This window comes from Engraulis encrasicolus, unplaced genomic scaffold (assembly GCF_034702125.1).
Source record: "Engraulis encrasicolus isolate BLACKSEA-1 unplaced genomic scaffold, IST_EnEncr_1.0 scaffold_125_np1212, whole genome shotgun sequence".
Taxonomy (NCBI): Eukaryota; Metazoa; Chordata; class Actinopteri; order Clupeiformes; family Engraulidae; genus Engraulis; species Engraulis encrasicolus.
In genome coordinates this window covers 117,013-136,648 of record NW_026944746.1, presented here as the reverse complement: position 1 = coordinate 136,648, position 19,636 = coordinate 117,013, and the positions used below count along the sequence as shown (strand labels likewise).

The 19,636-nt window shown below is 43.2% G+C and overlaps 1 protein-coding gene across 1 annotated transcript; it reads right to left on the bottom strand.

Moving 5' to 3' along the window:
• Positions 1 to 1,196: 1,196 nt before the first annotated feature.
• LOC134442208 (guanylate-binding protein 1-like) lies at positions 1,197 to 17,743 on the bottom strand. Its single transcript, XM_063192465.1, has 11 exons — positions 17,575 to 17,743; positions 16,017 to 16,238; positions 14,634 to 14,711; positions 11,766 to 11,815; positions 11,070 to 11,179; positions 9,127 to 9,338; positions 5,228 to 5,470; positions 4,597 to 4,877; positions 4,065 to 4,277; positions 3,828 to 3,930; positions 1,197 to 2,286 (listed from the first exon to the last, which is right to left on the bottom strand). The coding sequence occupies exons 2-11, from the start codon at positions 16,207 to 16,209 to the stop codon at positions 1,877 to 1,879; spliced, it is 1,893 nt and encodes a 630-aa protein (XP_063048535.1). The 5' UTR covers positions 16,210 to 16,238; positions 17,575 to 17,743; the 3' UTR covers positions 1,197 to 1,876.
• Positions 17,744 to 19,636: the final 1,893 nt, after the last annotated feature.

Below are 19,636 nucleotides of genomic sequence, written 5' to 3'. Positions count from 1 at the left end.
TTATATGCTACATCGGCTAGCCTAAATAAACACAGTCCATGCTTCAGCCACGGCTGTCTGGCTCTATTATTTGAACAGCCGGCAACACAACACATTTTCGGCATGTTGCGCTTGAACAACGGTAGTCTACAGGTCCTTGTCTTTCGTTTATTCTTTCCCAACACCACCAATTGACTTGCATTGGCTGTTTTCCCCCACAAAAGGGCGTAACGCACATGGAAAAAGTCACACCGTTCATGCGAATAGGAGCCGATGGGAGTGGCCCTTCTTGAATATTCCACTTTCTTTGCTTAGACCAAGTTTGCAATGTCCATGCTTCTCTCACAAATTAAATTGCCATTATCAGAGGGTGCGAGCGGTAAATGTGTGAAAATAAAAAACACTTCTAGTTCGCGTGCAAGGACTACAGTTAACGGCATGGCTTCAGACAGCCATCTATGCAGGTCAATCCCTACTGTAAGAGTGTGTGTGTGTGTGTGTGTGGAAAGGAAATAGCAGTACTACTAGGTTACCTTAATGCTATCAAGACCAATGTTATGTTATGTTATTCAACCAATACTAAGTAAATACATGATACACTAAGTAAATGAAAAGCCATATTAACATCAAAACAACACCAGCCTACAGACGAGGAAGTAAAATGGCATATCCATCAAATATTAAGGAAATAAATGACAATGCACAGAAAACTCCAAGGTAATCGAATGGACTGAATATAGACTTGGAGTGTTGAGGTTTAACTGAGTACCAAACATGATGAAAAAGACACCCTTTAACCTACTTCCAAAATTACAATGTCTAAACCAGAGGTGGACAAAGTCAGGCACAGGTTCCACATGTATGCCTTACATATGTATGCATAGCTTAGGTAACATTTTTTAAGTTTAATATATCAAATATATCAAATATAGATATAAAATATAACAACAAAATGCTCAAGGGTGCCACAGTGGCACCCATCAAATTCTTAAACCGCACTACAGCCTACTTTTCAAACTACACAGTCAAAACTTAACCAATTTTCCTAAACTACAACATCTAAACAAGTGGTTTCCAAACTGGGGGTCGGAGGTAAAGCAGGGGGTGGAAGAGAGAAGGAACTTTGTGTAATAAACAGGAAATCCCCAATTAAACATCTAAAACAATTCCAGGAATTGGTTAGTAACTCAATTCACTTGTATACTGTACTACTGTATATATTAACTTTTCCTGTGAATTAAAATTAAAATTGAGCAACGACAACAAAAATGGCATTTGGAATGTATTATATTATAATACAATATTTGGAAAATATTGCTAGGTCCAAATTGAGGTCACAGAAGAAAACGTTTGGGAACCACTGGTCGAAACTATAGCCAAGCAACACCATCTAAACTCATCTTCTTAAACTAAACTGTCTCTAAACTATAGACACACTACTCCATCTAAACTTAACTCATCTTCTCCAATTGCACAGTCTAAACCAGCGGTTCCCAAACTTTTCCCCCTGCGCACCCCCTTGTAGATTTCAATGTGGTTCGCGCACCCCCTAAGCGAATATTTTGGTGTGCTGAAGTATGATTCACTGCACATTATGCACAGTTGTTTTGGGGAATCCTATTTTCCAACAGTCTAGGAGTTAAACTACACTTCAGATGGACCATCCCAGCATACAATTCACCATACAATTAAAAACTACTTCATGTTCATTAATGCTGGATAAAAACTCACATATCCACCATTGCTCTATTTAGCTCACGCACCCCCTTATGGCAGGCCACGCACCCCCAGGGGTGCACGCACCCCAGTTTGGGAAACCCTGGTCTAAACAAAAGCCAAACTACACCTTCTAAACTAGAATCCTCTTCAGGCCCTACAGGACTGGGCAGACGTCTGCTCACTTCTTCCTGCCAAACATCTTGCACATGCCCTTGTACTGCAACACAGTGGACAGGATGTCCCTGCCGATACTAGCGATGGGCAGGAAGACCTTCTCGATGAAGCCAGGCTTGGACTCCTTCACGCGCGTCTGCTCCGTCCTCAGCTGCTTTATTTCCTGGTTCATCATCTCCGCCTTGTCCTTGAAGCCTTTCTCGATCATCTGCCGCTGCTCCTCCAGCTTGCTGTTGAGCGCCCGCTGCAGTTCCTCCTGCTGCTGCCTCTTCTCCTCGGCGAACTTCTCCTCCATGCGCCTCACGCGCTCCTCCTGGCCCCGCTTCTCGTCCTCCAGGGCCTGCTGCAACTCCTGCCGACGCTGCTCCTCTGCACGGGCCCGCTGCTCCTGCACCGCAGCCTGCTCTCGCGCCTCTGCAAGAGGTGGGGAGGGAGGTGGGAGGAGGGAGTTATGGTAGGATAGGAAGAGGGGGTACAGGATGGAAGGTTTTTTTTTGTCAGGAATGGGGGAAATTAATTGATCAAGTCAAGGGGTGTTGTTGGGTTTCCAAGGTGTTCCATGGTGGTAAGGCAGCAGATCCAATGTGGATATGAGGAGGTAAAACAATATGTGGGCAGACATTGATTTTTGGTGTTTCAGGAGAAACCACATACAGTGAGGGGGATTTAAGGGACAAGGGTTGAATTGCCCATAATGAACAAGATGTGTTGATGATGGTCCATGGTGGTGGAGAGAGGTACAATGGGGTATGGAGGGGGGGGGGAGTGTTTTGAGTAGACATGTTTTTTGGGGGGTTCAGGAGAAACCATAGAAGTGTTCATCAGCAGACATAATGAACAAGCAGTATATTCGCACATAGCAGACAAGGGTTGAGTCGAGCAATGGGATGGGATGTTGAGATCCCATCAAGAGGTCCAAAGGGAGTTCATCAATGTTTTTTTTTTTTTTAATTTTGGTGGGAGGAAAGAGAGTTCATGTCAGGTGATGCATGAGGTGTGATGCGTTGTTGATGAGGTCCCATCCACAGTCATCCGGTCCGGACAAATAAAAGAAGAGAGAAGGTGACGTGAGAGAAGAGCTTGGAGAGATGGTAAAATGAATAAGGGTGTGTTTGAGTTCCCATATATGCATGTGAGCGTGTACAGTATATGTGTGTGTGTATATGGGTATGTGTGTACGTACGAGTACAGATGAGTGGATGGATGAGTATGGCTTTATCATTATTGACTCCCAGTCCCAGCATGCAGCATGCATTGAATCAATTCCCAGCACTATGTACAGTAGGCCAACTACTGATTACACTGCCCCCTCTCTGCTTGGAGTGGGAACCAGGGCGTTGTTACTTGCCAGACCCCCTGTCATTCTCCAGGACTCCACTCCAAAACGTTGTTGGCAGTTACGTTAGTAGTTTAGTTATATTATATTAGACTTAGTTGACACTTTTATCCAAAGCGACTTATAGTTATTTAAGTACAGGATATCGGTTATAGTCCCTGGAACAGCGTGGGGTTAGGTGCCTTGCTCAAGGTCACCTCAGCCATAGAGTGAGATAGGGAGTGGAAGGGTGGGATTTGAAATTGCAACCCTCGGATTTAAAGACCATCTCGGTAATCCCCAGAGCGGCCTAGCTGATGTGTAATGCGATTTCATCACACATGTTGTATTCTATGCGCTGTGTTTACTGAAATAGCAATAGCAAAATTGTACTACCAATGCACACCACTAATGAATTTATAATACTGTAACTGTTCTAACGATAGTGTCTTTGCAGCTGACATTTTACCTACGTTTTCTTTTTCTTTTCTTTTAACAACCATGAGGATTAATTGGGTGTTTTTTATTACATTACATTTAGTAGACACTTTCATTCAAAGCTTCTTACAATATTTTTAAAAATATAGTTTAATTCTGTATAATACTATAACTGCTCTGACGGTACAGGTGGCCATTTTACCTGCATTCTTCTTCTCGGCGTCTGTGAGGTTCTTGTCGGCCATGAGGATTGAGTTGGCCTCAGCACTCTTCTCCTGCAGGAACACGTCCAGCATCTCCTCTCCCTGAGGGACAAACACACAAACACACACCTTTACAAACTGTATATGTAATGTCCTAAGAGAATATTACCGTCATAAGTAATAGTAACACACACACACACACACACACACACACACACACACACACACACACTGACCTTCATGCCCTTCTTGCGGTGTTGCCGGTACTTGGCCACCATGGTGTCTCGCTCGCGGCAGTAGACCTCATACCCTCCCGGCTTGGCATAGACGCCGCGCTCGATGTTGGCAGCGATGCCAGAGTGCAGCTCCAACAGAAGCTTCCGGCATTCCGTCTCTGAGGCCTGCATGTTCTGGCTGATGAACTGCTCATACAGGTGGGTCACCTTTTCCTGAGGAGCGAGAGAGTGGCACAGTTGTCAAAAGCGAAAGTAAAAAAGTAACACCATTTCCCCCCAAATACAGGTACTGTAACTGATAAAAGTGCAGTATCATAAAACTTGAGGAGAAAAAGGATGATTATTAACCCCATACCTCCAGTGGCACGCTGTCATTGAAAAGTTAAGTACCATACAGTAGTACTACAATATTATGATAAAAAACACAGGCCCAACAATTTGGTCACTGCCATTCTGGTAAAAGCAAATTTATAATGCCGTGTTAAACAGGTTAACCTACTCCTTCAATACGTGTAATATTTTAATGACTCACCGACAACTGTGCCATGTATTTGCCTCCCTCGTCCTTGAAGGAGCGCTTCAGGAACTCTTTCGTTGCCATTGTGGAGAGGCGATGATGTTCTGACGAGAGCGTATCGAGATCCGTGGGGAACTGGTTCTTGAGCTGCTGCATGCCTAGCTCATACTGACGAAGGCCCTCCGTCATGGCCGACTGGTTCTCGATCTCCGCCATGGCAACCACAGCGTTCTCCAGACACGGAACGTCGCCACTGCTGATGGTGTCCAGGTAGATCTTCACAAGATGGCTGAGACCTATACGCCACACAGGACAGACAGGTACAGTATATTTATTTATTTATTTAATTGTTTGTCATTCACTCATTCATTCATTTATTCATTCTTAATATCATCTTATCTCTCCATCTACAGTATATCTCTCTATCTGTCTGTCTTGGAGAACACGTAGGTCCATCTATCTGTCTTCATCTCCTTCTCCATCCATCCATCTCTACTCGTGGCTGTGTCTGCCCTGCACTGCCCTCTGAGAACATGTAGCAGGTGAACAGGCATCTGTCTATCCTCTCTACGTCTCTATTGTATCTCTCCATCTATGTCACCATCCATCTATGCATCCATTTATCCATTCATCTGTATCTACTCACGGCTGCCGGTGACTTGGTGTCCTCCCTGCACAGTCTTGGTCCTGCTCTCGGAGAACACGTAGGTGCAGAAGCGATCGGCCACTTGGCGGAAGTCGGGCTCCAGCTGAGACTCCGGCATGGAGTCCAGACACTTCATCTTGTCGGCTGAGGTCGGGAACGGGAACGTGAAGCACTTTCGGGTCGGGAAGAAGTTCCGGATACACTGCCGAGGGAGGTTGTAGGTCACGATCTTAGGAGACAGACCTGTGGACATGAACAAAGCAAAAAAACGATTATTAAGACCTGTGGACACAAACAGACAAACAACCAAACAAAACTCAGAGACGGTCCTCATGAATCCTCAGTGGTGGAATGGTCTCCCAGAAGAAGCAAGATTTCAGCCTTCAAGAAGCAAGTAAAGGCTTTTCTCTTTTGTGACTATCTACGCCACTAATGCTTGAGCTGCCCCAGTCCCGGGCCAGACTCTATGGCATGATGTGTATGTGGGTGGTTGACGTTTGAGGCCTTAACACACTTAAAGGAGGAACCATATTCCAATTCTTGAAAAAATGGGGAGAAAATTTGAAAAAAAAAGAAAAAAATGGGGATGTCAGTGGTCCATGGAATTTCGCCTAGTTTTTGCCATTTTTGGGAAAATGCGACCTGCAGTGTGACATCATCGGTGTGACATTTCTGTAAGATACAATAAAATGATTAATATTCTGCACAAACATAGCCCCAATGCTCTTTCTGCTATTGTTCCTTTAACCCCCACCCCACACACACACTACTCCCCACCCGCATCCCCATCCCCACCCACACACGCCTATGCATCGTACAGGCAGACAACTGTGATTTCACTACATGGTTTCACTGTATTACTTGTAATAATTGTGTGAATGTGACAAATTAATATCCTGGTATCCTTATATCCTTGCATGATGCATGAAAAATAAGTAAGGATTGAGTAACACAATGCCTAAGCATGTCACACCACAGGACATGAAGTCACACCACAGGAAATTCACTGCATTGTGGCCATTTTAATCCTTTTGTATTCGTGACTGACCTCCGAGCTCATGCTAACTAGATAATGATATTGTGTTTAACCTTAATATGTGTTTTCACTCATAAAAAAACTTTTTTTCCTTCCATAAGAGCAGTCACTCACGGGACACCATAAATTAACCTAAGCATTGTGTGACAGAAACATTGGAATATGTAGACATATTAAGAGGTTAACAGTCACCTTAAACTTCCACACCACTCTCCAATAACTGAGGTATAACTGGTTAGGAGCCTTTAAGACCCTTGTAGTTGGCCTTGCAGCTGCCCGTCCACAAACCTGACTTACATGTCACCCCGCAGGACGCAATTTGTGTTACGAAATTGAACTTGTAGTTAATATTACTGTATTTGCTTTTTTTTCACATAGTTTTTTTAAAATATGAAGTTAATATTTATGCAATCGTGCCAAATGCTTTATAGATTATTCAAAACGTTGGTGGTTTATTTTACAACTGTATATATTCCAGGTTGTATTAATGTTACACTCACTCCACAGGACATTTGACATACAGTGCCCTCCATAATTATTGGCACCCCTGGTTGAGATGTGTTAAAAGCCTTAAAATAAATTCAGTGTTTATTGCAGAAGAATACTGTCACACTGAAAATTGTAGGAAAATGTAGCCTTCAACTCAAATGAATTGTAAGAAAATAAAAAAATCCCTGACTAAAAAATAATTATTTTTCATTAAATCACCTGTTCCACAATTATTGGCACCCTTAACAATTCCCAGGAAATAAATATAATTGAAGCATTTCTGTCATTTCTACAGTAGTTTACAAAGTTTACCAGAGTATGTAGGAACATTTAATTAGTAATTCATCACTTCCTGTTTCCCTGGGGTATAAATATGACGTGACACCGAGGCCATTTCTCTTATCCACTCTTAAACATGGGAAAGACAAAGGAGCACAGCATACAAGTGAGGCAGATGTGCGTCGACCTTCACAGGTCAGGCAGAGGCTACAAGAAGATTGCCACTCAACTGCAGCTGCCCATATCCACTGTGAGAGGAATAATTAAGAAGTTCAAAACAACTGGAACAGTGGTAAACAAGCCTGGACGAGGACCCAAGTTTATTTTGCCACCACGCACAGTGAGGAGGATGGTAAGAGAAATCAAAAGATCTCCAAAGCTCACTGTTACAGAATTCACAAAGTGAAAGTCTCCAAATCAACCATCAGGCGCTGTCTACACGCCAACAAGCTGTTTGGGAGGCATGCACGGAGAAAACCTTTCCTCACTCACAATCATAAACGCAAGCGTCTGGAGTTCGCCAAGCGGTATTGGGGCTTCAACTGGGACCGTGTGCTTTGGTCAGATGAGACCAAGATTGAGCTTTTTGGCAACAAACACTCTAAGTGGGTCTGGCGTGCCACGAAAGATGCGCATGCTGAAAAGCACCTCATACCCACTGTGAAGTATGGGGGTGGGTCAGTGATGCTGTGGGGCTGTTTCGCTTCCAAAGGCCCTGGGAACCTTGTTAGGGTGCATGGCATCATGAATGCTTTGAAATACCAGGACATTTTAAATCAAAATCTGTTGCCCTCTGCCCAAAAGCTGAAGCTGGGTCGTCACTGGGTCTTTCAGCAAGACAATGACCCTAAACATATGGCCAAATCTACACAGAAATGGTTCACCAGACACAAAATCAAGCTCCGATCTCAGTCCCCTGACCTCAACCCCATTGAGAACCTGTGGGGTGAGCTGAAGAGGAGAGTACAGAGGAGAGGACCCAGGTCTCTGGATGATTTAGAGAGATTCTGCAAAGAGGAATGGCTGAAGATCTCTCTTTCTGTCTTTTCCCATCTTGTGAAACATTATAGGAGAAGATTAGGTGCTGTTTTGTTGGCAAAAGGGGGTTGTACAAAATATTAACACCAGGGGTGCTAATAATTGTGACACACATTATTTGATGTCAAATAATTATTTCTTTATGTGGGATTTTTTCCCCACTGAATAAATGCACTTGTATTGAAGGTTGGATTTTTCTCTTTTTTTCCATTAAGGTCCCATATTATTTAGAAAAAAAATAAAATAATTGGAAGCTAAAAAACACATCTCAACCAGGGGTGCCAATAATTATGGAGGGCACTGTATAAACCTTTCCATCAATCTGAACAAAAATGATTCTTCTCATCTAACTAATATGAAACATGATGTACCACATCTTCTTGTTTACATTTGTTTTCAAGAGGAAAAATATCAATTTTGTAGGTTTTTAACTAATGTTACGTAAAAACAGAGCGTCATGTCAACCACCCATGTGTGTTTGTACTCTACGTGCTAATGTACTTCAAAATATACAAATAAATAACTTGTTGTTCTGTACATTTCATGTGCGCTTCATATCTGCTAGTGATGTTGGCTATGTTTATGTCCTCGATTGTAAGTCACTTTCGTTAAAAAAACGTCTGCCAAATGCAATGTAATGTAATGTAATGTAATGAGAACGCAACATGGCACTCTGCCCAATGCTAGATGCATGTGATGTGTGTTTGGTACCAAAAAAAACAGACAAACGAACAGACAGACAGGGTCATTGTAATATCTGTCCCAACCCTTCACAAATTGCCCAACTGGTTATCTCAATGTGACCTCCTTTGCCTTAGCTATGTCTTCTATCTCAATTTAGTTTACCTGTTGCTTCTAAGGTACCGTTAGGAGGAGTAAACCAGAAACAATTAACCACAGAACGGAATGACAATGAATAACTCAAATATATTATACACCTATCTCAGAGACAGGATTCAATCACAGATGGGCAACTTGTAAGAAATTACATTACGTTACATTACACTTAGCGGACTCACTTAGCATCTTGATTATTATTTAAAATGAAAAAACACACCTTTCTTGAGCTGCAGAGCAAAGTCCAGGTATTCGTCATCGCTGACGTCACGGCCATCGATCTTCCTCTCGAGAGTGAAGTCGCGAACGGCCCACAGGAAGCTCGGGAAGAATCGCACAAACTCACAGTCTTCTGAGATGTCCTCTCCGTCCTCGTCACGCCCGCCGCCCGCTGACTTCACACGAATCTGATCGGTCAGCTCCGTCACATAGCTGTGATGCGATTGGCTGGCTGAGGAAAAAGTTGATTGACTGTAGTGTGTGAGTTTGTGTGATTGAGTACACTCTATACATTTGTTTTGGATTATAGTGAATGTGTTTATGTGATGCTACACTGTATGCGTTTCTGTGATGTCATGTACTGTATGAGTTTCTGTGATGTCATATACTGTAAAAGTGTGTGTAATGGACTGTACTTTATGTGACTGTTTGATGAACTAGTGTATTATTGGCTGGCTGAGGAAAAAAGGGGCCTGCCCTGCCCTGCCCTGCCCATTAACCCATTGATACTGGATGTCTGGATGTTGCGTTGCACAACATTGACCCTGGCGCCTGGAGCTGCATGACGCAACATTCAGGTTCATAAGGTTTGAGATATTTCTATTAAAAATGTTGGCATGTTAGAGCTAAATTAGCACATTGTAATCAGGGCTCTAATTTTACTTTTTTCATCACCAGTCAAAATGGCCAGTTGATGGTAATTTTACCAGCCAAACACACACTCACTAATGGGTCAAAGTGGCTAGTGAGTTAGTCTTTTCTACCAGCCAAACTGAAATTTCAACAGCATTTGACCGGTTGGCTGGTGTTCATTTAGAGCCCTGATTGTAATGCAAGATGAGTGTCCTAGCGTTTACAGGCAACTTGTCTTGTGTTTTTATGTGCTTCAGAGGCTGACATATTTAGGTTTATATGAGCAGAAAGTACCATTTCCCAAAAAGGGCTTAGGCATTTAGCACCCATGTCTGTTGGTGCTTCAGGCATCAATGGGTTAAGGCAGTGGTTCTTGATTTTTTTTCTTAAAGCCCACCCTTGTCTGTGTCCGAGATGAGTCGCATGCCCCAAACCCAAATGTCTACATGTACGCATACACACACTAAAAATAAAAGATTAATTACAATGACTCTTGTCTGAGACATTAATCAATACTTTAATTACGTATAATGGGGACCAAACATGTTTTAATTTTGTTTTGATTTTGGCCTAACTATCATGTTTGAGAGCAGAGTTTTGGTCACATCCTCAACTCAGAAAGTCTCTGGTGCCACCCTCAGAGGGAGCCAGAACCATTGTCTTAACCTGTTGAGACACGGTCACTAGGGCTGTAACGATACATTCAACTCGAGATTCGGTTTGTATCACGATTCATGACCTACGGTTCGATACAGTCCACGATTTCACATTTACAGACATTGTAAACCTTATGAATAAAAACTATGATAGTTTATAGAATAGGTTACAAGAGGCTACTGATAATTTTAAAAAGTTTCTATATAATAACGATGATGCTTGGAAGCACTATCACTTCATATCCTGTGGTTGTTTTCTGGGCTGATGTGCATCAAAACACGATCACGATACTGCCTCCTTGTATCACGATACAGTATCCTGACTCTGTGTATCACGATTTCTCGATTCGATACAATATCGTTACAGCCCTAACAGTCACTGAATTATAAATTTGCTGTTACCAGAATGGCAATGACCAAATTGTAGTGCATTACTTGACGGCCAATGTTATGCTATAGTAGTGTGTAGTATTATATTAGTTAACTTTTCAATGACTTACAGCATGCCACTGGTGGAGCGGCGTGCATTATGGGGCTACGGTATCTATCTGAAGTGACTTGAGACTTAAGTGACTTCAGTGTGTGCGTGTGTGTGTGTGTGTGTGTGTGTGTGTGTGTGTGTGTGTGTGTGTGTGTGTGTGTCATAAGAGGATACTGTAGTTTCTCCAGAGCCTGGTTGTCGATGGTGCCTCTGCTGTTGTAGACCAGGGTGCTACTGAGCAGCACACCCAGGCAGAAGATCCAGGCGTCGTTCTTGGAGTCCCCCTGGACAACACAAAGAGGTCATATACACACTTCAGTTATATTACACACACAGCAATCACACACACACTTCAGTTAGATCCAGGCGTCGGTCGTGGAGTCTCCATGCACACAAAGAGTTCATAGGCACATATCAGTTATATAACACAGGCACAACACTGACATGCATGCACTTCTCAGTTAGCTCCAGGCGTAGTTCTTGGCGTTCCCCATATGTACATCTCACTTACATAACAGACACATCAGTGACATACACACACTTCAGTTACATCCAGATCATTCTTGGAATCCCCCCTCCCACATGAAGTGTTCATATGCTCAGTTCAGTTCTATTACAGACACAGCAATCACACACATACAATCTTTAATTAGCCCCAGGCATGCAAAACACAGGCCATAACCGAGTGAGCTCTGACGTCCCCCAATCATAGCATATACCCCTTGAAATAAATAAGCATATAAACAACATATTGTTGCATTGTGTGTTGTTCAGTGTTGTGCTCCGCATCCATTACATAACCCTTGTAATAATAAGTATATCAAATACATATTGTTGTACTGTGTGATGCTGCGAATGCTTCGTCCTCACCTTGTCAACGTCCCCCAGTCCTTCAGTGTCCAGCAGCACCAGTGTGTGTCCTGAGGAAGAATTAACAGTAGGCTAGTTATGTAAATGCTCATGCTAACCAAAACACTACAGGTAGATATCATGCTAGCCAGTTAGACCTCATGCTAGTCAAAAAGGCAAAAGCAGAAATGCAACAATACAGAACAATGACTGTTGAGTAGTGTTTGCATAGTAATGTGTGTGTGTGTGTGTGTGTGTGTGTGTGTGTGTGTGTGTGTGTGTGTGTGTGTGTGTGTGTGTGTGTGTGTGTGTGTGTGTGTGTGTGTGTGTGTGTGTGTGTGTGTGTGTGCAATGAAATGAGTTGGTGGCAGACACAGATGGCGATCTTTGCTTTGAGGAAATAATCAATTATTGTGATTGCAGTAGACTGTCACATTGTTATTTACATTACACATTTAGGGCAGACACTGCTCCCTCGGAGCACCATTGGACGTTGGCCCTTGCACGAGTGAGTCATAAATGCAATTTTGTTGTGTGCAGTGTGCATTTGTGTGCTGTGTCACAATGACAATGGGAGTTGGAGTTTCCCAAGTAGGCTGTCACCTTCATTTCACTTGGTATAAATGTACTTGTATATACTTACTTTTCAGTAGATGTGAAGATGTGCATTAGTAACATATGACGCTAGATGCAAGTTACACAGTGCAGTTATGCAACCCCAATGTGAGATGGGAACACGCGCTGTTACCAAAGTAACATGAGCCAGGAGGAAATGGAACTATCCTCAAGATTCTAGACTGTACAACTGGTACTCACATCCACTTTAGTAGAGTAGAGTAGAGTAGAGAAACTTTATTGATCCCCAGGGGGAAATTCAGGTGTCAAGTCGCTACATAAATACGTACAAACACAGACACAGACACAGGAGTTTTACAAAAAAAAAAGTGGTGAAAGAAGAACCACATTGTGCTTGCTTCATGTTTTCTTCTATAGATTTTATTATATTTGCAGAAGGTTTAAGCACCCAGAGGCAGAACCAGTGTGTTCGTGCTTTTCACTTTCACTTTCATAATGTGCGTGAGTCATGGGTGGGAATTCCCCACTGTGCCCAGCATCATTGCAATTCTCCCTTCAGGGCCAATTCACACACACTGTACTCAATGTATAGTGTGTACACAATGTACTTTCCTACTTCCTTCTGTGAGTAGTTTTTGTTTTGACCTTTTTCCCTTCCAGCTAGGCTTGCTGTTTAATGCTTGTGTGCGTGAGGAGTTGTGTGAGAGGTTTGACCTGTCCAAATGTCTGTATGATGTGTTTGCGTGCTATGTGTTTGACCTGTTTTGCATTGTTGTATCATATGTATTATGTGCAAGCAAAGGAGGAATTACTGCACGGGCCTACAGGGCCCAGGGGCCCAAGAGCCGAGGGGGCCCCGAAGCCCCAGCCTTTGTACTACAAACGCCATTACTACTTCATTATTGGTCTATATTCATGTTGTCATTGCACTTTTAACACATTTCACATACAGTCGAACTCCAACAAAAGAGGCTCTCTAACATCTCCGGTAAACACCCAAACCTTTGAAACCTTGTGAATAGTGTTTCTAAACGGGGGCGCTACAATCCCCAGGGAGCCCTAGGGGGCATTGAGAAGGATACAGCTGAGTGGGGGCGGGGCTTAGTTCTCATTGAGGGGGATTGTCTATCAGCAGATGGACAGTAACTGTAATAACCCATTTTAGCCTAAGCCCTTTTTGGGCAAAGGTGCCCTCTCCCTATTGAAACCTAAATATCTCAGCCTCCGAAGCACATACAAACATGAAATAAGTTGCCTTTTTAAAGTTAGAACCTTCATTTTGCACTAGAATGTGTTCATTTTAGCTCTAACATACCCACAATTTTAATAAAACAGCTCAAATCTCAAGATCCTTAATGCAGCGTATATGTCGCTAAAGGACACAATGGGTTAATTATATTCTTGCACAAGCCATCTTTTTACTCTTGTTACTCTTGATAATAATGAGCCTTGTGTATGGTCACTGTGTTTTAAATAAACTAAATAAATTAAATGTAACTGCCACACTTCTCCCTTGGGGCACCATTTAAGGCTGCTCCCTCACACTCGGGTGAGGCATGATTGCAATTTCATTGTGTCCAGTGAGCCCTGTGTGCTGAAGAGTGCTGTGTCACAATGAAAATGGGAGTTTCCCAGGTGGAATTTCAAATGTGTGTGAGCAGCGACATGTGGGAATTTCCTGGGTGGTCTGAGAGGAATGCATGATGTCATTCGCTCTCCCTGGACAAAGTGTACATGAATTTCCAACACACACGCGCACACAAAAAGCACAGACACGCGCACAGACAGACACACACACACACACACACACACACACACACACACACACACACACACACACCCACACACACACACACTTTCCTACATTCTCCTGAGCCTTCCCTCTCCTCCCAGATCGCAGACTTACAGTAAGACGGCAACACAAGCAGTTGCCATAGTGACAAGAGCCAACAATAGGAACTGGAACTCCGGTGACATTCTAGAACACTCGTAGCCTAGTAACCGGTGGTTACCCCTCCCTGCCCTCAGCCTTGTCATACAAAGGAGAGTACTTTTTTTCTAGCCTCTGTCTGCAAAGCACTTTGATACAAATCAACAAGTACACAGGTACCTTTCGTACATACGTACACATTACCCATACCTTTGAGCTGATAAGCAAATGACATTGCCTGTCCAGTTCTATTTGTGGTAGAGCAATCCATATGTTTGTGCTAGACAGAAGTGATTAGTTAGAGCAACAAAGTACACTACACACCTATCGTGAAGTGTAGTGTGTGTGTGTGTGTGTGCGTGCGTGCGTGTGTGTTGGCTCACCGGGTTTGGAGGGATGGGGGACACACCACATCCAGATTCCTTTGGTCTTAGACTCGATGGTGCTGCCCAGAGCAAAGCCTGCGAGACACACACACACACACACACACACACACACACACACACACACACACACACACACACACACACACACACACACACACACACCTTGGACTCAATGGTACACAAAGAAAATCACAGCTGTTTGCTCATTAATTACTGCTACAATTGTTACATTACACTTAGCTTTCACACTTAGCCAGGCCACTTCGGCAAGGGATTCCAACCTGCACACTTCTGATTCCAAGACCGAATGGTAAACAAATGGTAAATGGACAGCGTTTATATAGCGCCTTTCCATTCCTTCGAGCACTCAAGCCTTTTTACATTGTATGCCTCATATATTTACCCATTCACACACACTGGTGGCAGTGGCAGCCACGCAGGTTACCACTCTGCCACCAGGAGCAACTTGGGGTTAAGTATTTTGCTCAAGGACACATCGATGGTATCAGTCAGAGCGAGGCTTGAACCTGCAACCTTCTGGTTGCCGAATGGCTCCTGTACTACCTGAGCCAACACCACCTCACCATCGACTCCCTATCCATTAGCCACAGCTGCCTTCACCCAACTGCCATTTTCATCATCATCGTCGTTAGTAGTAGTACTACTGGTAGCAGTAGTATAGTATTATAAGCATTCTTTTGCAGATAGTACGCATGTACAAACTGTATGTATGTATGTATGTATGTATGTATGTATGTATGTATGTATGTATGTATGTATGTATGTGTTATTCCACAAACAATAAATAATTTTCTAAAATTGTCTATTTGTGCATTCTTGTCTACAGCGCTTCATTCCACAGAAAAGTTGTTCTAGGTGTTCTAGAACTACCGGTGTCTGTATCCATAGCTACAGCATTCCATTCCATATCTCTGCTGAGTCAGTGTGCTAATGATTACATCAGTAAGCAACATTAGCTACTCCCTATACCATAAACAGGAAAGGCTGTGTGTGTGTGTGTGTGTGTGTGTGTGTGTGTGTGTGTGTGTGTGTGTGTGTGTGTGTGTGTGTGTGTGTGTGTGTGTGTGTGTGTGTGTGTGTGTTAGCGTGTGTGTGTATGTGTGTTTGCGCGCGTGTGTGTGTGTCACTCTTCGTGCGCTTGCTCTGCAGGGGCATGAAACAAGTCTTATCTTGTAACCTGTGAGTCATCATGCCTTCCCTAGCCATCGACATAGAGACGTTACTATCTCATAACCTTTCAGCAGGAGATACTGAAGCTGTAAAAAAAAAAAGACACACATCTGTGTGTGTGTGAGTGTGTGTGTGTGTGTGTGTGTGTGTGTGTGTGTGTGTGTGTGTGTGTGTGTACATCAACATTACCTGACTGCTGTCCGGCCAGGCGGTTCATGAGGTAGGACTTGCCCGTGCGGTACAACCCCACCACAGCCACCACCACCACAGGCTGCTGAATGTCCCGGAGCAACTTCAGGGACGAGTCCACCGCCTGCAGCCCGCGATCAGTGTTCTCGATCAGGCACACGGGCGCTGACATGGAGGGGGGACCACCAGACATGGCTGCTGATACGGCAGGAGTATGTTGGTCTGTGCAGGGCAAAATGAGACCACCTTATGTAACAGTATGTATATGGGACAGGAGGACTGAATACTGTTATGCACGAACAGGCTCACACACGTATGCGCAACTGGTCCAAAAAACTGCTTTTATGACTGACATATCCACAAGTGAAAAGTAGGCTACTCTACTACACATGGCTGATATGGCAGGGTACCCTGGGAGGACTGAGCAGGGCAAGAGGAGATCTGCTACATCAGTGTAACACTTAAACATGAACACTTTTATGCTTCCAGGATAGAGCAAAGTTTTGGGACTTTTGTGTTGAATATTTTGTAACACTGGGGGGAGAGCTATATCGAGAGAAAACTGAATTAGTCAGAATGTCAGTAGCTTTTAATAGTGCTGATGAACGGTTAATAAACCCTTTGGAAGTCTTATACACAATCGGCCTATATGCCAAAAAAAACCACCTTAAAACAGTTAGGCCTGGACTGCACTCGCGCGCGGACAATTCGCATAGGCTACACGCAGGCTACGGATGCGTAACCAGTCCGAAATCTGCTTTAGGCCTACTTCGCTTGGGGGTCAGCTCTATGTTCCCACAGCCCATTGGTCCCACGGCCCATTGGTCCCACAGCCCAAATGGTCCCAGCTTATTCCTGCTGCTCCATGTTCCCACAGTTTTAAGAAATTATTCAAATATAAGCCCTATGCTCTACAACTCCATGTTCCCACATTTACAAGTAAACGAAGAGAACCAATAGGCCTAAAAATAATGTTAAAAATCTTAGTTATGTGGGACCAATGGGCTGTGGATCCAATGGGCTGTGGGAACATAGACACGCTCCCCTTTGCTTGCATGGCAAGTGAAAGCACCCCATCACAAAATAAGAGAAACAAAGTAACAACGATCAAAAAATCGAAGCGAAAGTATTTGTAAGTTAAATCCCATAGTTTTAATAAATATTACCAAAGCATAGGCCTAGTGCAATGCGCACTGACCGACCGAACAAAAAAAAAGAGAAAAATATCACTTATGTCATTGACAATGAAGGTTGTTTTTCTTGTTTTCCTGGTTTTGACAGGGGGGGTGTCTAACATGTCAGTCAGTGGTTTGCTGCAAAACGATATAGGCTTGCCTTACCAGTCCAAACTATCCGGGTAGATTGAAAAAGATTGGCTATGGTTCCCCAAAAGTAGGCCATCACGACCACAGTCTCCAGAGCACGCCGAAAACAGGTTATCAGACGGGAGAAAACAATAGTATGCCAGACGGCAGGGAACAGCGGAAACATAAGAAAAACATCGGAAACATAAGAAAAACACAAGCCATATCAGAAGGTCGATTGGGTTTATGCTTACCTCGTTCTGATAAAGTATCCGCCTCCACAACACAGTCTGTTGTGCTGGCTACTCGGAATAAGACCGCGGCGCCGAGTGGAGATGTTTTTATAATGCTTGGACTGACATACAACCGTATTGTTAAAGAACTGATTTCTTGGAAACCTTCCTCCCTTTCTCTGCGCTGTGGAGTCTACTTTCACTTTCGATTGCTGACCATGCGCATGCGCCAACCTCCCTTTTCTGGGCTCAATTCGAAACGGGAGGCAATTCCCTGCTGTGCGCGCCAGGACTGAAACCATTTCAGACGACCAGGCAGCCTTCTGTCAGCTACGCTCACACTATTCTGAGAGGCAGCTCTCTTCCTATGCTCTCGTCGCTTTCGCTACAACCTTTTTAACGTCACTGCTATTATTACTAGCATGAACCTTGCTAGGCTGCCTTTTTGAAGCTGCGAGGGCCTGACCGTTTCAATAACAGGACTAACGCATGCCCAGAGCTACTTCTGCTCTGTTAGGTTCTGTGTGTTGGTCAATAGTAGTAATTATATCAGTAATAGTGGTGACGTTAAAAAAAGGAGTGGTTGTGGAACGAAATTGCGACAAGGGCAGATGAGGAGAGCTGACTGTAGTTGAGACTGAAGACAGACATTTATTCAGATGATACTGATCTAGCACAGGCCTATCTACAATACATTTAGTGACTTAGAGACATAGATCTGAAGAGTTGTAACCTCATTCCAAATCTCACTGGTAGTGTATTGACCTAAGTGCTGGAGTGATGTGATCTATTTTCTTTGTTTTGATCAGAATTCTAGCTGGATTATTAATAACAACAACAATAATAATAACTTGGTTTTATATAGCGCCTTTCAATGAACCCAAGGTCGCTTTAGTTGCACCTGCCTGAGTACCTTTTTTGGGAAGACCTGTAAGTAGGCTAGATGGAACACATGGATTAATTTCTCCATATGCTGTTTAGATACAGAATCTTTAATCTTAGCTACAGTATGTTCCTAAAATGCCAAAGCTGATGTATGCTTTTCATATGAGCATTGAAACTGTGATTACTGATTAATGTCACACCAAGGTTTTTGACACAAGACTTATTAGTTTTAAGTGATTTGTATTATGTTCGATTCTAACTTGCTAGCCTGCTTAAAAGTTTATTTTCAAGAAAATAATTAATCTCCATCCTCCTATGCTAATTGCATGATTCTTGTATTATGCAATATACTATATTGTACACAGGGGTAGGCCTACTAAGTAGCTATTTGGTGTATGTAGGCCCCTAAGTAGGCCTACCTAATCAGGGAACTGGAAAGATGGCTGAAGTTATTGCACCAAAACGCCGCGTGTAGGTATTATCATAAGCTTTATTGTTTTTTGCTTCATGGTGGCCTGGCCTGGCCTTGGAAAATGCCCGGCCTGAAAAAGTCTCCCAGTCCAGCCCTGGCTGACTGTCAAGTCGTGTGAGCGTAGAACTGTCAGTTGTCTTCTGAAATGTTCCGAGACCTGGCAAGTAGACAGTTCGCTGCGGCACGAAGCCAGTTGGACGCCCTAGGGACGTTCATCTGTGAGTTGGACGTCCCTAGGGACGTTCATCGGAACAAGCTGATTACACACGTCCAAGTAGGCTAACTCGCCTCGTCCATATTACCGTAAAGGTTTAAACCGTAAAATGTAATGTAAAATTCATTTAAATTTGAATTCATATGATGTTTGAGGAATTCCTCAACCTACCGGAAGACAATAAATAATTTTTTATTGTTTCTAAACTTTATTAGCAGTTCAACGAACTACGTGCAAGACTAATTTTCGTTCTTTTTCATGTTCATATTCAAATTGTGTGGTAGGCCTAATAGGCCGATGCTATCTTTGTTTTTATTTGAACTTTGCTAGCGGCATGATTTCACATTCGAATTGTTAAATATACTTCGAGGTTCCTCGCTGCACAAGGCAAAAAGCTGAATAATGACATGTTTATGCAATAAAACATTAGGATACTCGACATGTGTTGTGATTTGTGATTAATGTTGCACTAGTAGGCTACCCTACGCGGAGTGTACTAACGTTGGTCGCGT

Bases quoted from the DNA above. Each gene is read 5' to 3' on its own strand.
- LOC134442208 (XM_063192465.1), bottom strand. From the start codon at position 16,209: ATGTCTGGTGGTCCCCCCTCCATGTCAGCGCCCGTGTGCCTGATCGAG. The intron at 11,180-11,765 runs GTGAGGACGAAG...TGTGTTGTCCAG, and splicing joins GACTGGGGGACGTTGACAAG to GGGGACTCCAAGAACGACGC. The intron at 3,931-4,064 runs GTCAGTGTGTGT...TTTGTCCCTCAG, and splicing joins ACCGCAAGAAGGGCATGAAG to GGAGAGGAGATGCTGGACGT.